Source organism: Balaenoptera musculus, chromosome 17 (genome assembly GCF_009873245.2).
Source record: "Balaenoptera musculus isolate JJ_BM4_2016_0621 chromosome 17, mBalMus1.pri.v3, whole genome shotgun sequence".
Classification (NCBI taxonomy): domain Eukaryota; kingdom Metazoa; phylum Chordata; class Mammalia; order Artiodactyla; family Balaenopteridae; genus Balaenoptera; species Balaenoptera musculus.
The window spans coordinates 49,638,650-49,660,513 of NC_045801.1; the positions used below are offsets into that span (position 1 = coordinate 49,638,650).

General features: G+C 33.2%; 1 protein-coding gene across 1 annotated transcript in view; it reads left to right on the top strand.

Annotated features, from left to right (window-relative positions):
• Positions 1-18,023, top strand: part of MMP16 (matrix metallopeptidase 16) — a 334,023-nt gene extending 316,000 nt beyond the window's left edge. Inside the window, exons 8-10 of the mRNA XM_036829818.1 lie at positions 35-185; positions 9,047-9,162; positions 15,678-18,023. Of these exons, the coding sequence (XP_036685713.1) occupies positions 35-185; positions 9,047-9,162; positions 15,678-16,012 (602 nt within the window). The 3' untranslated portion in view covers positions 16,013-18,023. The remainder of the gene's footprint in view (positions 1-34; positions 186-9,046; positions 9,163-15,677) is intronic.
• Positions 18,024-21,864: the final 3,841 nt, after the last annotated feature.

Genomic DNA, 21,864 nt, shown 5'->3' on the forward strand with positions numbered 1-21,864 from the left:
TAGTGTATTCTGCATTTGCACTTATTTCATACAGGTAACAAATATTGGGTGTTCAAGGACACGACTCTTCAACCTGGTTACCCTCATGACTTGATTACTCTTGGAAGCGGAATTCCCCCTCATGGTATTGATTCAGCCATTTGGTGGGAGGACGTTGGGAAAACCTATTTCTTCAAGGGGGACAGGTCAGTACACACTTCACATGAGGAAAACAGTTAACTAATGTTTAGAGAAGTCAATATATCTAGTCTATAATAGGCATGTACATTTGAGGAAAGAATCTGTGCAGATATAAGCACAAGAATTAATAGAATTGCAACCATTTTTAAACATATTTTAAAATAATATTCAAGATAAATCTTCCTTTAATATACCCAAGTAATGTGACTTTCTTATGAATGTATATATACAGTATATATTCTTTCTCTTCTCTATAATCTTAACATGCTTATAAAACTATATAGGTAGTGTATTATATCTTTACAATGCATTTTCTTGTAATTTTACTTACTTTACTTAAAAAGTACTTTTTAAGAGAGGCTTTTTTCTTTCCTTTTATATTTAAAGTTAAATTTTACACTTTGCACACAGTTAATTTTGAACATTTTCAAATACCTTCAGTTTAGTCATGAGTTCTATTTCTTAGGACACTATTTATTTAGGTACCAGCAGATAGGTGCGATGAACTAACCAAACTATCACTGGACTAAACACTTTTAGCTTGAAGTATAATATCTCTTTCTATTTTCTGTCATTTCTTTTCCTTTTATGACATTACTAACAGGGTTTGTAAAACAAAGTGAACTATTAGTGTATGACGTACAGTAGCCACTAGGCATACTAACTTCACCCCCTGCCCACTTTTTTACAGATATTACATGTAAAATATAAGCTGAAGGCTATATTTTTATTATTTTAAATTAATATGAGGTTAAAAAGAAATAAAGATGAAAAATCAAATTTTAGTTAACTATTACTAGTTGGGTCAAAATGTGACACTCATAAGTAACCTTCATTGTTAGGTAAAACTTAAATATGTTATTTTACAAGTAAATTTAAAGCACGCACATACACAAACACACATAAAAACAACAGGTTTTAATGAGCAACAAGCTAGTATTGAGTTTGCCTTATAATCTTAACATAATGTAACCCTATAAAATGTCTCCAACTTCATGAGAAAAATAAGGATATAAACCTTGTTTATTTTACACTTTGTAATTTTTGATAGCAAGTGACTTAAAACATTGAGCTTTATCTGTGAACAAAAAGATCCTATCGTTTGTGTCCATGGATAAATATGTATACTTTTATACTGTTACATGCTTTTTATACATTAAATTTGTATATATTTCTATGGCAAAATATTCATAGCTTTTAATTCACTATCATGAAACTAAGGTTTTGCTGAATGTTTCTTACTAAATCACAAAACAAAAAAGATTCATCAAACAAAAACTCTAATAATATAGAAGATATTACTTATCATCACAAAAAGTATATGACTCTCAGTAAGATATGTGTAGTTAGAGTATGAAAAGAGAAGAATGAAGAAATTGCCACAGCTGGTGACCCCTAATGAAAATAAATCTGTGGACTTATATTCTTTAAAATAACAACCCTCAGGTTGTTAGAGTTTAATTCCTCAGCTGGTTTTAATTGCTTGAATGTACTCTTTCAGGACTAGGTTCAATACAGTCCTGTATTGTCTCCACACCACCCCCACCCCCAAAAAGGGGTAGAAACAAAAGGCTGAGAAGACACCCTGGAGAAATTAACTTTTACAGGACAAAATATGAAAGCTTAACTTTCATATAACAGCTTTAATGAGGGTTTCATAGATGACAATAAAAACTGCCATTTTATTATCTGTTAGCCATACTTTTAAAAATGTTTCCATTCTAAAAACTTAGCATTTCTTGAAAGAATTAAGTTTAGAAATTAAATGTGGGCTACCTCAAATCAATGAAATCAATGAAGGTTACATACCAAATTTATAATGGAATAAAGATATAGTAAATGAGAAAAGGAGTTTTAGTTAATTTATTTCTGACTTGACAAGCTTCATGCAAAGTATAACAAAATATATAGAAATACTTTGATTTTAAGTTCTGCCTAAATAACTGCTTTTATAGGTTTTAAAAATATTTAAAGCAGGATCCCAATTAATTTCCATGTGTGTGATCTTATATATGAGTTCATGAGTCATAGATGTTTTATAAACAGGTGACTTCATATTTGTATAATTGCTTAATTCCGAAGTCACACAAGTTATTAATACATTCATTCTAGATTAAAAGTAGATGGAATAGACATTAAACTATCTAACTCAAACATTAAAACAACAATTTGGTTATCACTTTTATATGAGAATTCAGTGAGTTTTTCTTCCTTATAGGCATTATATATTTACAATACTTATGAATTTTAAATATATATATTTTTTCCATGTATATTTTGAGAGAAAACATTTATCTTTATTTATTTCTTCCTCTTATTTCATTGACATTTTTCTGTTTTAAAAAATGTAAAACAGATTTCTATTTCTCTAAGGTTAAGATCAGAAAAGGATTTTAGAGATAACCTAGTCCAGGTGTAAAAAACTCAATTGCTTTAAGGGATCAGGCAAATAATGTATACAGTGCTGGGTACAGGAGTAATATATATGGCAATAGGGAGTGATAGGTACTGTGATGAGCTGGAAAGTACAAATACTCTAGAAAAGCATTCAAAATCAGAATCATTTATATAATCTGCTAGACAAATAAAGCACACCTTTAAATTATATTTGGTTCAAGTGCTGCCATATGTCAGTCCTGCATCATATTCACTTCCTACCAAAGTCTAGACTGCCTCAGTTACATTCCATAGGTATTCATCCTTCTGTACCTGACTACCTGTGGTGACAGCATAAATATGAGACAGCCCATTCCATTCTCAATAGCTCTAATTCCTGCCTGCATAAGATTTCTGTACTCATCTTGGCATATCCCTTACTCATTTAGTTAAAACATTCTTTGAGCACATACTATGTGACATGTACTAGGTAATGAAGATATAGTGGTAAAAAAGACCACAAGTATTCTGCTCCCATGGTCCTTAGATTCTATTAGGGGAGATAGTTGTAAACAGAGAAGAAATAAATGACCCTGATAACATTGAGAAACACTACAAGAAATATAATAGGTGATGATGTGATAGAGGTTCGTGGGTGGTAAGGAGTGGTTGGGAAATTAGTGTGGAGGTCAATAAAGGCCTAAATTGTAAAGGGGACACTGATGCAGAGACTTTAGTGGGGAGAAATTTCAACCACATGAAGCTATTCAGAACAGTGTGTTGTAAGTACACGAAATAGCAGTACAAAAGCAAAAATGTTAGAATGTTCAAATCAGAAAAAAACATTGTGGCTACAACGTAGTGGGTAAGTGGTCGAGGAGGTCACACAGGTAAGCAGGGACCAGATTACAAGGCCCTGTAGAACATGGCAAAGACTGGATTTTTTAATTTTAAGTACAATGGAAAACATTGGAGGGTTTTCAACAGGAAAGTGTGTGTTCTGATGTGTATTCAAAAACATCATTATGGCCTCCATGTGAAGAATGGACTTCAAAAGTGGAAGCAAAAAGATTAATTGGTAGGCTGTTGAAGTAGTACAGGGGGACACAATGGTAGCAGTGGAGATGGAGCAAAGAGTTCAGTTTACATTTTGTATGTAATCATAACAAGTTTTTCTTATGCCTTGGATTTTAGGGGTGAGAAAAGCAAATCAAAGACAACATCTAGGTTTATTGCCTAAATAATTGAGTAGATGGTGCCATTTCTGAAGATGTAACAAAGAAAGGAAGGAATATTGGGGGAAAGGGACTAAGAGTTTGAAATGTTCATTTTCAGTTTGAGATAACTGCTTACACACCAATTAGAGAAATCAAGCAGGTAGTAACAGCTCACAAGGAAAGGTGGGTTGGAGGCACAGATCTGAGAGTAATTTCATATAAATTGTACTGAAAGTAAGGGCTGACATGAAATCTCATATGTATAGAGATAGCTAAAGAAGTATAGAGGAAATGATGTTTCTTTAAACAGATCTGTAAATTCAGATTAAAGTGTCCGGTTTCACTGTTTCACATATAGCATGGAACTCAGTCCCTCAGACTCCTACTTGCCCTTTTCTTAATATACTATAATTTCATACTTGGATACATTTTGATCTTCATAGCATTTAGCTCTAAAATGTTATGTTCCTAAATCATCTCAGCACCTTCTCACAAATATACCCAAGACTCTCTTGTCATACTTCATTCTAGGCTGAACCGTTGAGGATTTTAAGACATTTTCAAAGAAAGAAGACAGAATTTAGATCTGTTTTGGTTTGTTTTATTATTATTACTACTAATAGCCAAACAGAAAAATACATTTATTTCCTATAGCTTAAGGTGTGTGTTTATGAAGTAATTCCTTTTTGTGTTTTTAAAATTATCCAACAGAGTACAAATTGATATTTTCAATTTTGTTGCATTTTTAATAAGGCTTCTGAAGAAAGAGATTTTGTATGATTATTTGGGTGTGAAAAAAAGGGGCCCTGGGTTTTGTGATAACAGAGGCAAGTAGTCTGACTCTAGAGTAAGAAAATGAGACAAAGTGGATGAAGAAATGACCGGGTCATATGAAATCAACCTTGGAGCCACTTTCTGTTCAGTTTGAGTTCAGTATCAAGAAACATTAAAGTATGTCATTTCAGAATTTTCTATACCATTTATTTGTTCACACAGAAGGAATTTAAGAAATTGTTGTATACTATTACACGGACAACTGTTTTGTCTTATGGTTATGACTCATGATCAAATCTAAAAAATGATGAATAAATCCCATTTCCATTCATAATTTATTTTAAAGGATTCATTTACAATGCTTTTCTCAAAGAATCAGAAATTTAAAGTCATAATTCTACTGCTGAGATTATTGATATATCAGAAGAAAAAACTATAAGCTTTATTTATAATAGCTTCTATCATTTGCTGACCTTACTGCACAAAATTCCAAAATTTTTCCATTATAATATCTAAATCTTAAACCCCTCCAAGTGGTTTATTTACATAATGTTCCAGGTGAATATGCTAATATACTTCTCAATGAACCCATAAGCCTATTTTTCAGGGAGAAAAATATCAGTGGGATGAACTTTTTTGTTCATGTTGAAATATGTTCAAATATGTTAGAAATTAAAATGCAAACCTATATTTATGAATAAGCCATAGCATTTTTATAAGACAGCTGGATATAATGTGTATATATAATAATATAACGGACTGAAAAATATTATGATTGAATATAGTCAGATGATTCTAATCACATTGAAGTTTACTGGATATATATCAAAGCTGACACAGCAGGTAACCTGAGGGTCCAATTTTATGTTGAGTTTTTCAAAGATGGTGAAATGATCCCAAGTTATAGTTTTGCATTATCTACGAACAGAAAGAGGGAAAAATTGCTTTCATCCTGAAAAATTCATACCAGGATTATGTTCCTACTAGAGGGTACAATAAAATTCACATTCCATAAATATTTTCTTGAAATGTGATCTCAATAAATCTTATGTGTCTTGCACATAAGTGCTCAAAAAAGTGTTGGTAGGCAAATGGATCTATAAGCAAATAGAGCAAGGGATGAAGGAAAATTATACTGACACAATGAACATTAAGAATTTGAGTGAGGGCCCCAAGAGGGTTAGATGACAGGGGGATTAATGTAAGAATGCTATGTCAAGGGAAACACTAGCAGTAGTGTGGTAGAAAATTGTACTACACTATGAATCAAAGAGCATTAGTTTGAGTTTCAACTCCGTAACATTCAAGAAGAGCAAATGTGACTAAGACATTACCTTTGAATAATATGATGCACAATGTTTTGTCATTGACTGAATTGCGTGACCATATATCCTATATCTATGTTAGGAGCTCAGCATAAGTATGTTTTAATATGCAATATAAAAGATATTTGAGGGATTTTAGTGAAATAAGATTAAAATAATGTATGTATATAAATTTACTTTATAGCTACAAAGCACTACATGAAGAATAGGTATTGTTACATGAACATTGTTATAACTACATCTTGGAGAACAAACCTGGTTTCTGAATATGTAGTAATCTTCCTTAAATCATATGTAGAGTGTGATCCCATTGTCCCTAGGATTTTAAATTATTCCTGGGTTAGCAGAATTTTAAAACTTGCTTTAAGTTATGGTTTACACCATCTAAAAATGCCATTTATTGTAAGATACATCATAATTTAATCTATCATTGAGGGGAAAACTCTGCCCAGTATACTTTGACATAATATTGAGATGTGAAATACCTATAATAGAGATGTGAAATGTGAAAAAAATATATATCTTAGAATCCATGAAATAAGGTATTTGATGATTTTTCTGTGAGAAGTTTTCTTTATGATCAACTTCAGGAACCCATTAATATATATGACTATTGTAAATCCCATTGAAATATTTACTTGAGAGAAGAGATCTGGAGACTCTGAGTGCAATCTCAACCCCATTAATCATACTATATTCATCACAGCGTGTTCTGTGATAGAGGACTATTCAAAAATAACTTAAAAGCAGATGTTTCCATGAAAGAAAATATACTTTAGTTTTGGTAGAACTTTGCACTCCCTACTTGTCTTCTTCAGAAAGATAGGCCTGGCTACCATTATTTCAGCTCAGTGCTTCTCCCTGAAGCTTTTCCTGATCTCTCTATCAAATCTGTCCTTATCTTCTATGTGATGAGAATCTATGACAAACACCTCTACAGTGTGTTTTCCTGTCTGGATAAAATCTGCCTTGTGGCTTATTACTGGGATACATCCTGAAACAATCTTTTTTTCTTTTCCATGTGAACACTGAAGATGGAGGAAGTGCTAATATTCCACATGTTACTTATCTGAGGTATCTGGGAATCTATAGCAAAACATTCTTTACAAGATCCCACAGCTCTGTAGATAAAGGATTCTCCATAGACCTGAAACAAGAGAATATACAGAAAAGACTAGATTTTTTTTTCTTTTTCTGATTTAAGCCAAATGCCAAATCCCAAGATAATGCATTGTGTGTTACTTCACAAATCTGTTGGTGAAATGCTACTTTTAGCATATGTTAAGAGATGTTTAGTGGTGGGGGGGGAGAAAATGTTGTCAAACATATTTGGTATGTGTAGAAAAAAGAATAGTGACTTTTGAAATGGAACAGAACTGATTATAAGTCATTGTCCTCCAAGAGTTCTCCTCTCTCAAATGGAGACAGTGACAATTCTCTCATGAGTTTATTGTGAATAAACATTGATATAATGCATAGAGCATTATGCCTGCCCTAAAATAGGCAATATCCTGTGAACTCCCAATGGTTTCACTCCAGTTTTGTCAATCCTTTTGAACATTCAGACATAAAATTTTTGACTCTTAGAACATATAGGCAATAATGAGTGATCCAAAGTAAGGAGGTTCACAATTTGTTCCTTAGATGTCTAGTGGGTCTGTGAAAGTGGCCCAATGGCCACCCTGTGAAGGGATGAGAGTTCTGAGAGTTCTGACTCTTAGCAAGCTTTGCTTTTATCTGTTTATCCATCTATACACCAAGGACTCTAGTCAAGACTTGCCCTAAAGTCTACAGTCATATACCCAACTGCCTCATCAACAACTACTTTGATGTTTAACAGGCATCTGATTTTAACACGCTTAAAACCAAACGCACAATTCCTCAAACCTCCTTAACTTACCTTTCCATGCTTCCTTATCTCACTGAATGGCAACATTATTCTTCCGGTTGTTCAGGCCACAAATTCCTGAGTTATGCTCAACTTTGTTCTCTCACATACTGCATTCAATCCATTAGTAATCTCTTTGGGCTTTTTCTTCAAAATAATATCCCAATCCCTTGAATTATCATCAGCTCTCCAGTACACATTCTAGCCCAAGGATTACTGAAATGACATCCTAACCGGTATCTCTTCTTCTACTTTACCTCCTTCAACCTGTTTAACTCATAGCAGCAGTGTGTTTCTTTCAAAAATAAGCCATATCTTGAAGGTCCTCTGCTCAAAATCTTCATTGGCTTCACATCTCTCTTAGAGGAAAACAAAAGGTTTTGCCATAGTTTAAGGGTCTATCTAATCACAGGTTCTGGTTCCCACTCTGACCTTGTCTCCCTTTTGCTAACTCAATTCTAGTCACTCTAGCCTCACTGTGGATGCTCAAGCACTCCAGGCTCATGCCTGCCACAGAAACTTTTGATAACTAGTGACTCTACCTGGAATGTTATGCTCCCCAAAACTACAGAATGTTGCTTCTCACTTCTTTCTGCTCTCTGCTCAAACAACGGCTTATCAAAGACCTTGCTATCCAGTAATTTAAAATGGCTGACACATATTCCTAGATAACTTTTTCTGCTTTGTTTTCTTAATAGATCTTAACACCTCCTATGACAGTATGCACTTATTGACAATGTTTTTTTTTTTTTTTTTTTGCCTGTAATCTCTACATATCCTAAAATGTAAGATTGAGAAGAGCTGAGGCATGTCTGTTTTGTCCAAGGTTGTATCTCTGGCACCTACAATAATGCTAGAAACACAGTAGGTACTCAATAAATATTTGTTAAATAAATGAATGGGTAAATGGATCAAGATTATGCTTATTTCAAATGACGTATTCTGGTGCCTAAGTAAGATTTTTAAAAATCATGAAAACCTCTGATTTCTACATAGGTTGGTTATACCCTTTTGAATTGTAACTATGCTTAGCTAGAGTTTTAAAATTAATTTTTAGCAGACTGAATAAATATAAAATAACATATCCATTTTTAGCATATTCAAAAAAGGAACAGAATAAATTGTGTACACTGTCTTTGCATGATTTAAATCAGTTCTGTAAATCACTAACAAGTACATAGGTAGCATGCAGCAAGGATTTAATGAATGCTAGCTAACTGTTATTGTTTGTATACGTAATTGTCTTTCCTATGCATGTGTTGTTGTTGTTTATTTATCCTTTTCAGGTATTGGAGATATAGTGAAGAAATGAAAACCATGGATCCTGGCTATCCCAAACCAATCACAGTCTGGAAAGGTATCCCCGAATCTCCTCAGGGAGCCTTTGTGCACAAAGAAAATGGTATGCAACATGTGCATTATATATTTCATGAGCTTACTAAGTATTTGAATAATCTATCCTACTTGTTCATTATGTTAAATGATTAGAAAGTAACATACTAGGGCTATCTCATATTATATTTATATAAAATTTCCTTCATAGATTTATATTTAATATTATGCTCAAGATGTTTTTTAACCTCAACCTATTTTAGTTTATAAGAAAAAAAAAGTAATTTTAAAAAAATGAAGAGTGTTAATTCCTTTGAAGTAACCTCACCTATTTTCTACTAAAATTCATGTAAAGATAATAATAACAGACATATGTGGAACAGGAGCTGGTCACAAAGAAGATATGTTATAAATGTGGGCTGAGGATTGTACAACATGTTGAGGATTATAATTTTTCATGTGTGCCTTTGGCCTATAGTGTCAGCAAACAAGAAAGATCCCAGCTCAATACAGTAAGGTTAGAGTAGATGCATGATTGCTTAATAACAGAAACAGATCACAGAGCTGCCTTGCTCTCCATCTCAGGATTCGGGATTCAGTCAGATCCTAAGGGAAGTTAGCCAAGCAATGGGTAATCGATGCTCCTGTATCTGTTGGGTAAAGTTTGAACATTTCTCTCCACATTCAGGGATTAGTAAGTAGAAATAAACCATAATAATAATGATTCAAAATAAAATTTATACACAATATTCCAGAACAAAGGAAAGTGACATCAAACTGAAATACAGAGAAAAAGAAAATACCCTCTCAGATGATTTATAATAGGAACCAGAAGAAAATAATACATTATGTGGGTCCTATATAGCATGAAAAGTCTATAACATATGTGCAACAAGAACAAAATAAACATCATTTGCAAGAGCAAAATTAAGTGCATCTGGGGGAGGAATATCAAAAAAAATTAATGAAGAAACAGGGAAAAATGAAAAATCGACACCACCCACTGAAAACAATGGCTGATCATCAGCAAACTGCCAGAGTTTAAGAAAGCTTTACACTGAGTACAAGCTTGAAGGAACTGACACCCAGGATGATACCAATCAGAAAAATCAAACACAAACTGTTTTGACCATTGTTATATGTAATTTATACTACATTCTGTGTAATGATATCCCACAAGTAAAACACTGTATGCTAAGTCAAAAAGAACCTTGAAGCCCTGATTATAGCACTTACTGGAATTATAGTTTTTTGTGTATTCTATTGGTTCAGAGAATTAAAGGACCAAGTTAAGATATAGCCTGTATGTGACAAAAGCAGAAATCCACAGGAGAGGAGAGATTGAGATGAAACATATCTGTCTGAGATAAAAAGGAAATCAATAAGAAAATAAAGTTACAATGCAGTCAAATTGGAGACAGTAAAACCATATCAATATATGGCAAAAAACTCCACAAACTATGCAGATGTAGAAGACAAAAAAGTGAAATATAATCACAGGGAAAGCAGAAAACTGAGATGATCCCCTAAAATTAGAGCTGTAACCAAGAATCTAAGGGGGAGAGGAGATTTCTTGGGGTTAGATTAAAGGGGGTTGTTTCAGCCCAGATAAAACCAGCTCTATCTTACATTTACAGAAGTTCTACCACTGCTCTAGACTGCCCACAATAAAAGTTATCACACACTATACAAAAATATATGCAAAGAAAATTAAGCCAAGATCTTACCAGTGATTAAGTATAGCAAGTTTGATAAATTTTTTTTAAATTTCTTTCCTTTATTAATATTCTAAAATGAATATAACTTTTATAATAAAAATAACTTTTAAAATAAGTAATAATTATTTCAAAAGATTGAAAAAGTATGCATAACCTTAATTCCTTAGTATATTAACTGTTTTTATTTTCCCTGTTTCTATTTGCAAGTCCATTAAAATTTGAGATTTGATTCAGGTTCTCTGGAAATAAATCATAATTATATAAAGGTAACAAAAAAATCTTCTGGCTGCATCTTGCCCCATGATTTTTCATATTCTTGTCCATCTGAAAATAATATTTGTTTAGTATAAATGGTTTCCTTACATTCAGAATTTAATATTTTCTTTTCACATGGCAAAGAATAACTTTGTAAAGTACTGGCAAAAAAACAAAGCATGTTGGAAAAACCAGTGCTTACAAACGACAAAAAACTACAGATGAAACTTCAACACATCTATGTCTTCTGTACCTTACCTGGTCCAGCCCCTTCTTTGATATCCTTCAACATTGAGATCACTTTTGATCTTTCAGGAATCCTTGAATATCCTTTTTGGTACACCATCCCTTGCACTCAAAATCTCATATTACAACAATCAATAAATTTATATGCCTGTTTGTTATCCCCTGTAGTGTAAACTCTTCAAATGCAGTTACATAGTAACCATTCAATAAACATTAGTTGTTGAAATTAATTTTATCCCTTCCATTACTCTAGACCTTCACTCCCTTCAGTGAAGGAGATTTCCTATTTGTTTGAAACCCTTGTTCTGTAGGGTAGCGATATTAATCAATCTGGAACGTCTTAGCCTAGATAGTCTACCAATAGCAAATTCTCCACTTTTAATTCTCTATTCAAATCTCATGCTTGTGTTTTTTTACCTTGAATTCAAATTTTACACAACTTCTTCCCTTATGTTTTTTATAGAAGAGCAAGCTCAATTTATTGAGTAAACACACTTATATTTATATAAATATAAATAAATGTATATACTTAAAGTAATTCCCTATAAGGGTAAGTCCATGCACATGATACTTGACAGTCATAAAATCAGAGATGATAGAGCAATGAAATGTTTTTTCTAATTCTTCACCCTTCCACCAAGGTAGGAATTTCTTCCTAGGAATCTTCTCCTTATGGAAGTTTTCAAAAAAAAAAAAAAAAAAAAAAAATCCCAGAAGCTTAAAATTGAGCTATAGATTTTTGAAGATGTTTTCATATTAAGGTGGAATATGCCTTCCTATAATACCTATTGATATTAATTCTGCCACCTTGGCCATTGAAATGTGAATATGTGGTGCGATTTACTGACTTCCCACCATCTATCTGTTGTGCTACATAAATTTATCTAATTTAATTGTCCAACACAAATACCTCTTTACCTCATTTATAATTATTTATGAATGAGGAAAACAACATCAGCTAGTTTAATTAACTTACTCATGGTCATGAAAGTGGTGATATTATATGTCTACGGTTTGAAACTAGACCATTCTAGCCTCACTGAATTGCTCTAATGCACTCTCTCCAAAGAGGAAAAATTAAAACATTTTTTCCTACATTATATCATTAAGGTAATTGACAATCTGTCATGTCAGGCCAGATTTTTCATTTTGTCACATTAGATATACCTTAGGCTTTCTCAGAATGTAGTTTCCTAATCCATCATCATCTCAGTTTTCACCTGTAACCATCTTAATTTAACAATTTTCTTATTTTCTTCTTTATTTTTAGCCCCTGAAAATAGCTACAATAATCCAAATGATATTTGACTTATGCTATATATATATATATATATATATATATATATATATATATATATATATATATATATGAATTATTTCTTCTTGCTTTTGACAGTGTTTTAAGCAATGGCATGAGTTTTTAACTTATATTAAAATTGTAGTAAATAATCATTGCATTTACCCGCCTTCAAATCTCTAAGTTACTTGCTGTCAAGCCCTGCCTCCTAGGTATTCTATATTCTCTCCTTAGAAAATGCAATTTTAAGGTTAATACAAGATTCTGCTTTAACACTGCTGCATTTTGTTTTACTGATTACAGCTCCACTTTTAGCCTGTTAAAATAGTTTGACTCTTGATTCTGTTGGTGTATTAATTCTCTACCCCGACCCTCACTCTCTGTTAAGATCTACCTGTGGGATTCAAACAAATATTTTCACAAGACCCAGGTTATTCATTCACATTTGTTAAACATTAATAAACTTTTTACTAATAAATATACAATAGTGGAAAACAGAGAGAACACACAGGCACTGCCATGCAGGATCTTCTATGAAGTTATAACAAGACAGCTATGGTAGACAATTTCTCCTTACATTTTAGGACTAAGCAATAGAACAGTCACCAGTGAAAACCAATCAAATACAAGGAAAACAAAAAAAGTCATCATATAATTCATTACAGCCTAACTGACTTCTACCTCAGAATTTCTCAGAAATGATACTTCAGGTAAGAGTTCATCTGAAGTTTCTACTCTTAGTAAGCATAACATCTACAAGATTATAACATCAAAGCTACTCACAAAAGAAAAAAAATGAGTATATAAACGTTTCTTCAACCCACTGATATTTCATAAATGTTTAAAAAAAATTATTGAATGAGATGAATTCTTCAGGATCAATGTTTGACAGATTTCTATTACCAAGATTTCAGGCTACTTCTTTTCAATTACTTTTATTCTCTTAACTCCTGACTAGATTTCTTACCTCTAACAAGTGTATTCAGCCAACTACAATTCTACTGTATATGGAGTGTGTTAGTATAAAACTTGGCCTGCAGACATGATAAATATGAAAATGGAAACTTCTGAATTTTTATATGATACCCAGTAGTTTCATAGTAATTAGCTTTGACTAAAAATTAAAGATGAGGACACTTCCAGCTGTTGGTTTCCAGTTTACAAATATAAGAAGTACATTCACCTGTCTGCAAGGTCTGTTTCATTCTAGATCAATGCCATTATTCAACTATAATCGTCTAATGAACTTTACTTGGCAGGACCTCGACATTTCTTTATCCAAGCTTGTTGAGGAATTACACTGGAGTTCATTAGTGTGATCAAATACCATCTCCCTGCAGAAAAATTTGAATCTACATACACCTGTTTTCACTTGGCAAGTTGTTCTGACTGCAAAACTGCCCTTCAAAACTAAAAGCAATAGCCGATTTTCATGGCATTGAACAGAATTATTTCTAGAATGAAGTGACCTGAAGTGATGGTCTATCCTAGCTGAAAGTTTTTGAGAGATGTCAGAGTTTTTTGTTGTTATTGATTTAGGAGTGCTGTCTATCACCACCTGTGATGTTGAACCAAGGAGTATTTGTGAAAAGACAAAAATCTCTAAAGGACATGGCCTTAGAAAAATCATTAAGATTCAGGCTCTAAAGCTAGACCAAGATTTAAATACTTTTTTCAACAGGACTAGGGCATATCATTTTATCTCTGAGCTTCAGTATCTTTGCCTGAAAAGTATAGGTAACTAATTCTACCTGACAGAGTGTTTATGAGGATTAAAAGATGTCATTTACTAAGTTTTTAACACAGTGATTCTTCCATAATAAGTGCTCAATAATAAAGGGGAAAAACCCTCATTAATGATTATTAACTCAAAAGTAGGCATACTATTCAAAATTAGATATCTCCCAAAATATAGTTTTTAAGTGATTATAACATTAAAACATTTCTTATTTTCTTGAATTTTATCTCAAAGTCACAAAGAAACTTGACATGAAAGAGATATGGACAGAAAGAAAAACCTGGGCTTGTTCCCAGGAAAAAAAACAAAAGTTAAGAGATTAGTCCTAAGAAAAACACATATTTGTAGTTTAATTGTCACAAGTTTACAAATCTATTATCTGCATCCATAATGTTTTGGAACATAAATCATATGTGTTGCTAAGTTACTTGAGTCTTCTACATACTACCTCCTCCCCCATGAAATATATGTTAGTTAGAAGTATTAAAGATAGAATTATAGATATTTTTGTACTCTATTCATCCTTTACTCTAAAAGGATTAATAATAGCTTTAGAAGTTCTGTAAAATGTAGCTAAGTGATAACATTTTAACATAAGCTAAGTAAATAAGAAAGTTAAATAATGAGGACAAAAGAAGAGATAAAATGGGCATGGCCTAGAGCTGAAAAAGGTTACTGCAGAAAATACAATAAATACCTATTTAATTATTAAAATTCCTAGCATACAAAGGAAATCACCTCTAGTTTCGTGATTTATGATTTCTTGTGATTTATTTTCCAAATGACAAAAACAAACTTGTTCCTTAGGAGGAGTACAACTATTCCTGATGCTAAGATGATTAGAAATTTCCTTTCAGGTGTTTCATGGAGATACCTCCTTATGATGTATTGCACAATGTCCTCAATAGCTGCATGAGGGCAAACAGGGCTTCTGTTTATAAGGCTGTTTCAGCATCTTTCAATACAGGTTGATACTCTCACACTAATGTGTAATTCTGTACCAGCAATCCTATAAGCGAGCAACAGGATGAAGTTCTCTTTTCAGTGTAGACTAGGAGTAGATGTATAAAGCATGGTCTTTCAACAACTCTGTGCAAATATTATTTCTCTCTTTCAGCTGAGCTTTCCCTAGGCATTTGAGGGCACAGTTTCTGGAGCACAAGAACCAGATCCATTTCAATAGACAGCTGACCTGGGAATAGTGTTTTCTTCCTACAAAAATTGAGTGGCTTTAACATACATCTTTTAAGTAGCCTAGTTAATTAAATGTCTATACATATACACTTTTACAAATAAGTGGTTCCTGTGTGTGTGTGTTTTCCCCCCACCAGGCTTTACGTATTTCTACAAAGGAAAGGAGTATTGGAAATTCAACAACCAGATACTCAAGGTAGAACCTGGATATCCCAGATCCATCCTCAAGGATTTTATGGGCTGTGATGGACCAACAGACAGAGATAAAGAAGGACACAGCCCACCAGATGATGTAGACATTGTCATCAAACTGGACAACACAGCCAGCACTGTGAAAGCCATAGCTATTGTCATTCCCTGCATCTTGGCCTTATGCCTCCTTGTATTGGTTTACACTGTGTTCCAGTTCAAGAGGAAAGGAACACCCCGCCACATACTGTACTGTAAACGCTCTATGCAAGAGTGGGTGTGATGTAGGGTTTTTTCCTTTCTTTCTTTTCTAGGAGTTTGTGATAACTTGAGATTCAAGACAAGAGCTGTTATGCTGTTTCCTAGCTAGGAGCAGGCTTGTGGCAGCCTGATTTGGGGCTGACCTTTCAAACCCAGAGGGTTGCTGGTCCTGCACATGAATGGAAACGCACTCATGGGGAAGCTTCCATGATGCACAGTACTTGCCGTTCTTCAGTCCTTTGTCTTTTTTTGTCATTCAGTTCTAGGCCTTTCCTCTGCACGCTCAATGCCCAGTAAATTTTCAGGATTACCTAAAGAGAAAAAAGAAGAAAAGATTCTTCTTAAAGGTTTCTAATATGTTTTTTCTGATGTCTGAGCCCATTTCTGGGGGAAAAAAGCAAAAGAGAAAACCCACAAATTTTTGCTTTACAGCAAGGAAAAAGAAAAGCTTAAACAAAAAACCCACAATTGAACGTTCAGGAAAGTGTGAAGACCCAAAACAGCTTTGTCTCCAAAGAAGATAGCTCTCTGACTGCTATGGACAGTCTCCTACGCTTCGTTTTTGTCAGGTGGGAGACCTGGAATACACATGCAGGACTTTAGACTGTTGGGACAGCCATTTTCCAACAAACAAGGGGCCAAAATATCTGCAATATTGTAACAGCCTTAATACTACATCCATTTTTCGTTTTATACAGCTGTTCTCAGCTATGTTTTCAATGTTTCATCACATTTATATTCACAGCTATATTCAAATGGGACCTTTTAATTGTTTTGAAGTGTTTCTAAACCCCTTCCCACCACCTTACCCCTACATCATTGTGATAATCTCCCCAAGTTGTATTAGGCCACTGCCCCAGGCCTTCCATGGGTCTGTCAGGAGTATTCATTATAAGTGGAGCAAAAAGCAGTATGTCTTTAAAGTGGTTTAAAGTGACAGTTATTTTATAAGGATATGTGACACTAGTAATACATTGGTGTAACCCTTTGAGAACTATCAAATCAGCTTTCAGAGTCTTAGGATCTGGTAAATTATTGAACTGGACAATGGTAAAAACAGGCACAGGTTCAAGAAGTTCAGGTTTTTAAAACAGATATCCTATAACCCCATGTAATTTTTAAGTGATTCACACTACTACATAAATGCATTTATAACAAACAGAAATGATGTTACTTGCCAAAAATTTTCTGGCAAATAAAAAAGTATTTTATTAAATATCTTGTAAGAGTGCAATTTTATTTGAACAACTGATTATAACAGCCTGTCTTTGTTGTTGTTGTTGTTAGACACAACACACAACACAATTTCTGTTTTAAAATCCATTGCATGAAAACTCAGTTTGTCGTGGAAGATGCCGTAAGCATTGCCATCTAAAGAATGAATTAAAATGATGACTCTGAGATTGCATGAATATCCTCCACTGTATTAGCTATCTATCGCATGTCAACCATAGTTCTCAAAGGGTTAGTGTGGCTTCTGGCATTTAGCCATCCATTTGATAGCTGACAGAGCCAAGAGACCACCAAAGCATTTCATTGTTGAGTGTAATTTGTCCTAACAGCAGTATTGTCATTTTCACGTGACCTGCAGAGCAGGTTTGTATCAATATTTTTTTCCTAGAGAAAAGTCAGCAACTGACAGACCTCTTAATTGATTTTCAGGCGCTGCTTCTTGCAGTGAAAGGCTTTACAGCCACTGGGCTGTGAACTTATTAGAGATGGTCAGAACGAATGCACCCCATGAGTCAGACATTGGCTTTGTGTGAAAGCCAGCTTTTGAGGGGATTAGATTTTGAAACAATGAACAGCTTGCCTTGAAGTTGATTATTGATCTGTTGACTGTCATTAACAAAAACTTAAACATTATCTTCTGTGAAAATTTTCCTTGAAGAGTCCTGTTCTATGTCTTTGCCCTTTGACCTTTAACTTGCAAACTGGCACAGAGGAAATCTTGTGTTGCTTCTCCATTGGAGTGTTAATTGTTCTCTAAAAACCTAGTAAGCATGAGCTGTTTCCTTAGAGTGGAGAGAGAGGGAGTGTTGATGGTGGATCTGCAGATGGACACTTTGCTCTTTACACGCACACTTTAAAAATGCTCTATAGGTAGAAGTGACTTTTAGTTTTCCTTTAATATAATTTCAAGTCTAAATTCATCATTTTAGTACAAATATAGAACTATGGGGGGAAAAAAAACTCAAAATACTTGAAAGGCCAGTGTGGCTTTTATATAAAGCAGGAATTTTATACTAGTGAAAATTTCTTACTCATTTGCTAATAATACACATTTCCAGATGATTTTAATGAGTGTAGGTATACATTCTTATTTGGAAATGGATGGTTTGGCTGCCTTGAATGTGTATTTATACTCAACATAGCATGAAAATTAGAATGCCTCTCAGTTAAACTACATGTTTATGTTTTGGTTGGGGAAAATATTTTGTAATCATGGATGGCATGTTGCAAAGCCTTGCAGATTGTTATTTCTTACAACCTGAACATAAAGTAAGGCTAAGAAAAAAAGATAGTTAAAAAAAGTAATGGCTAATGGCTTTACAGCAAAACATTATGCAATGCAGACTGTATTTTGACAAGATGATGGAGATTATGTGTGTGAAGGCCAAGAAAGCAAGGGGAGAGGACAAGAATTAGCCCTGTAGCTTTATTTCAGTGCTTCCATTCTAGACAATGCTGGTATTATAAAGAGTGGCTTCTACTGCGCATGGAGCAAGAACTATATACATAAGCTAATTTATACAATGTTTGCCTGTGGGAGGGTTTAATCATTTTAGGGCATGATGCCAAGAAAAAAAAAAGACTGGAAATTGTATTTTGCTGAAGATTGAAATGAGTAACTATGTCATTTGGGGACATATGTAAATCATTGAGGAATTCCATCAACCTACATTGAAAATTGATTTTTTTTTTTCCTCTAAAATGAGAAAGAAACTAAAGAAGCAATCTTTTGCCTCTTTACTCATTTGTCACAATATCCTGATTCATCAGAAGACAGATATACAAGGGCTAGAAAATAACCATAGCATTAAGAAGGGAAACACTCTATCATTAAGCTTGAATTCTGGAAATGTCATAGATAAGTGTTGGGTCATATTTTCCTCAATATGAGATGAGATTTATGTGATAAGAAAAGGCATATATGGCTTCTCTCTTTATTAGAACATTTAAAATTTCAGGTTGTGAGACTACAAGAGATAAGAAAATATTAAGTACAACATAATCACAAACATTGGGATTCTATTTGCTTATTTTATGCCAGGCACTTTATGGTTGCTGACTTCTCTTCCACTTGGGGTTTGGGGAAAAATGTCAATCCTAATGGAATAGTGAAAGGGAGAGCGACTAATTGGTCTAGCACATAAGAATAGTGATTCAAAAACAATGTGAATAATAAATAAAACAATATAATGTACAAGTTCAGTATCAATAGAGATATACAACATATCAAATATTTTTCAACATTCTATCACTGATAGCATGGAAAGTTCAGACCTAGGGTTTCCTAAATTGAAATGAAAACACATTCACAATGACAAAAAATAATTCGCCTTCAGTTTCATTATTTCTCATTACTTTAATATAAACATAAACGTAAACAAGGTAATGTTTCTTACATAAATTAACTATATTATAATTTTAGCCAAATATTATTTTTCTATATATTATTAACTGGACTGAATGAAGTATTAAACAGCCAATCAGTCTGTGTTCTCTATGAAGCAGTTAAGCCACAACAGATCTGTGGAAGAAGTTGTGAATTTAACTACTGACCTGTTTCAGAACAAAGTGTCTTCTGACATGGCATCAAAACAGGTGAATACAGATGCTCTTTACAATCACAAAGGTAACGTGCATAAATTAGAGAACATTATATGATACTAGCAAAGACAACTTCTGTTATAAATCAGAGGGCAAGACTTTTCTGAATTAGATGTAATAAATTACTAAGTAATAATTTACAAAAAAATAATTACTGAGTAATAAAGGATAGAGACTGATTTACTGAAACAAGCAAATGTTACTTTTACTATTCAGATTGCTTGTAATCTTTTTCTATTGACATATAATTTGTTTATTTCACATACTAGATACTTGTTTTTATTCACTTTCTGTGGGTGATTTAAAAAACACAATGTGGTGGATGAGAACATTGCCCAACTTCACGGGTATTTCCAATACATGGATGATGTGTATATACGGGATCCTAGGGAAACTAATATAATACTTTCCACTTCTACATATTATGCTGTTATCTAGTATGCTACAAATACACACCCACACTTTGTGGATCTTATAGTAGAATAAGCAATGTGGCCATATTGACTAAATGCAGTGTGCTACCTGAAAAGGAATGGATGTTATAATCAAATAGACTGAGTTAACACAAAAGTCATTAAAATAATCTTTTTCTTTTTAAGTTTTGGAATTATTTCCAAAAACTAATAAAGGCAGTGGTTTACTGATAGTATTGAGTCTGTGAGACTGTAACATATACTGAAACAACCTCATGGCTGGTGGTGAAATCTTTTTCAGCAAACACAGCAGAGAGTTCATTGAACTTTTGATTCTCTCAAGAACACGTTCCAAAATATCAGATGTCAAACAGAACATGCCGTCTCAACCAAAAATGTTAAATTCAGATAAGCCATTATAAATAGTCATGAGTACAATCTTATGATATTGAAACCAAACCAACAATCTTATGATATTGAAACCTTTTGAAACCAAACAAACAATATTATGATATTGAAACCTTTTGAAACCAAAAGGTTTCATGTCAATAATACTAGAAAATCTAACCATTTCATTGCATCTCATGCACCTTCCTGATTGATTTATTGTGATCACAGTTTATAACTGCCAGAGCATATGTATCTATGTTATAGAGTCTATGTTGCCTAGTAGGGAACCATAGCTACATCAGAGAAGTTATATTTAAAAAACTAGAACATCCTAAATATCAGAAAAACTTCATAATAAAGAATGCAGTAACCAGGCATAGCACCACACGATAAATATGAATGCTAAATGTTAAATTTATCATATATTATGAAAATTAAAGAAGAGGAAATATGAGTCTTTTGTAAAATAAAAAAACATCATATAGCACTCCTTAATACAACTGGAAAATTTACTTTAGCAAGTATAAAAATAGTAGAACAATGCAACTTCAGGCTCTTCACACTAGTGATGAGTATGTGATATATCAATGTATATAATTAGACAGTGGTCATTAGCTGTTACCCTGCATAAACACATCTGATACTCATGCATTGCCTTCTAGGCTAAAAATGTCAAAGTTAGATATTCAGTAACCTCAGTTGGAAAGATCTACATAATGTTAGAATCTCCTGAGAAAAGCCATGTCCCTAGGATAGAAATTTACCTCAATAATCATGTAACACAAAACACTTGGCAGAGTAGCAAAAAAGTTGCCTTAGTGTTTCAGTCTCATCTAATTGTAACCGTTGTCTTTCATGTACTACTCAAATCATTTTTCATTTGTTTACTTTGGTGTAATTTTGAAATGATTCTGATATTTTCCAGGTCAGATTAATAACATCCAATTACAAATATCTCTTCCAACATTTTATACATATATCTACTTTGAAATTTAAACCAATAGTATATAAAGCCTAAGAATGAACACTGATTTGACAAATTCACAGAAATTGAGTGAAAAACAGATGTGATATTGCAAAATTTCTGTCAATTTCCTGGTAGAATACTGAAGTATCAGCCTTCAATTTTTAAACACAACTGTGAGCTTATAACTGGACATGTCATGCATTATTTTTTAGAACAATGCTAATTCTTTATACTAAGTAAGGGTATAAGATCGTGAGTGCTGTAATGCAG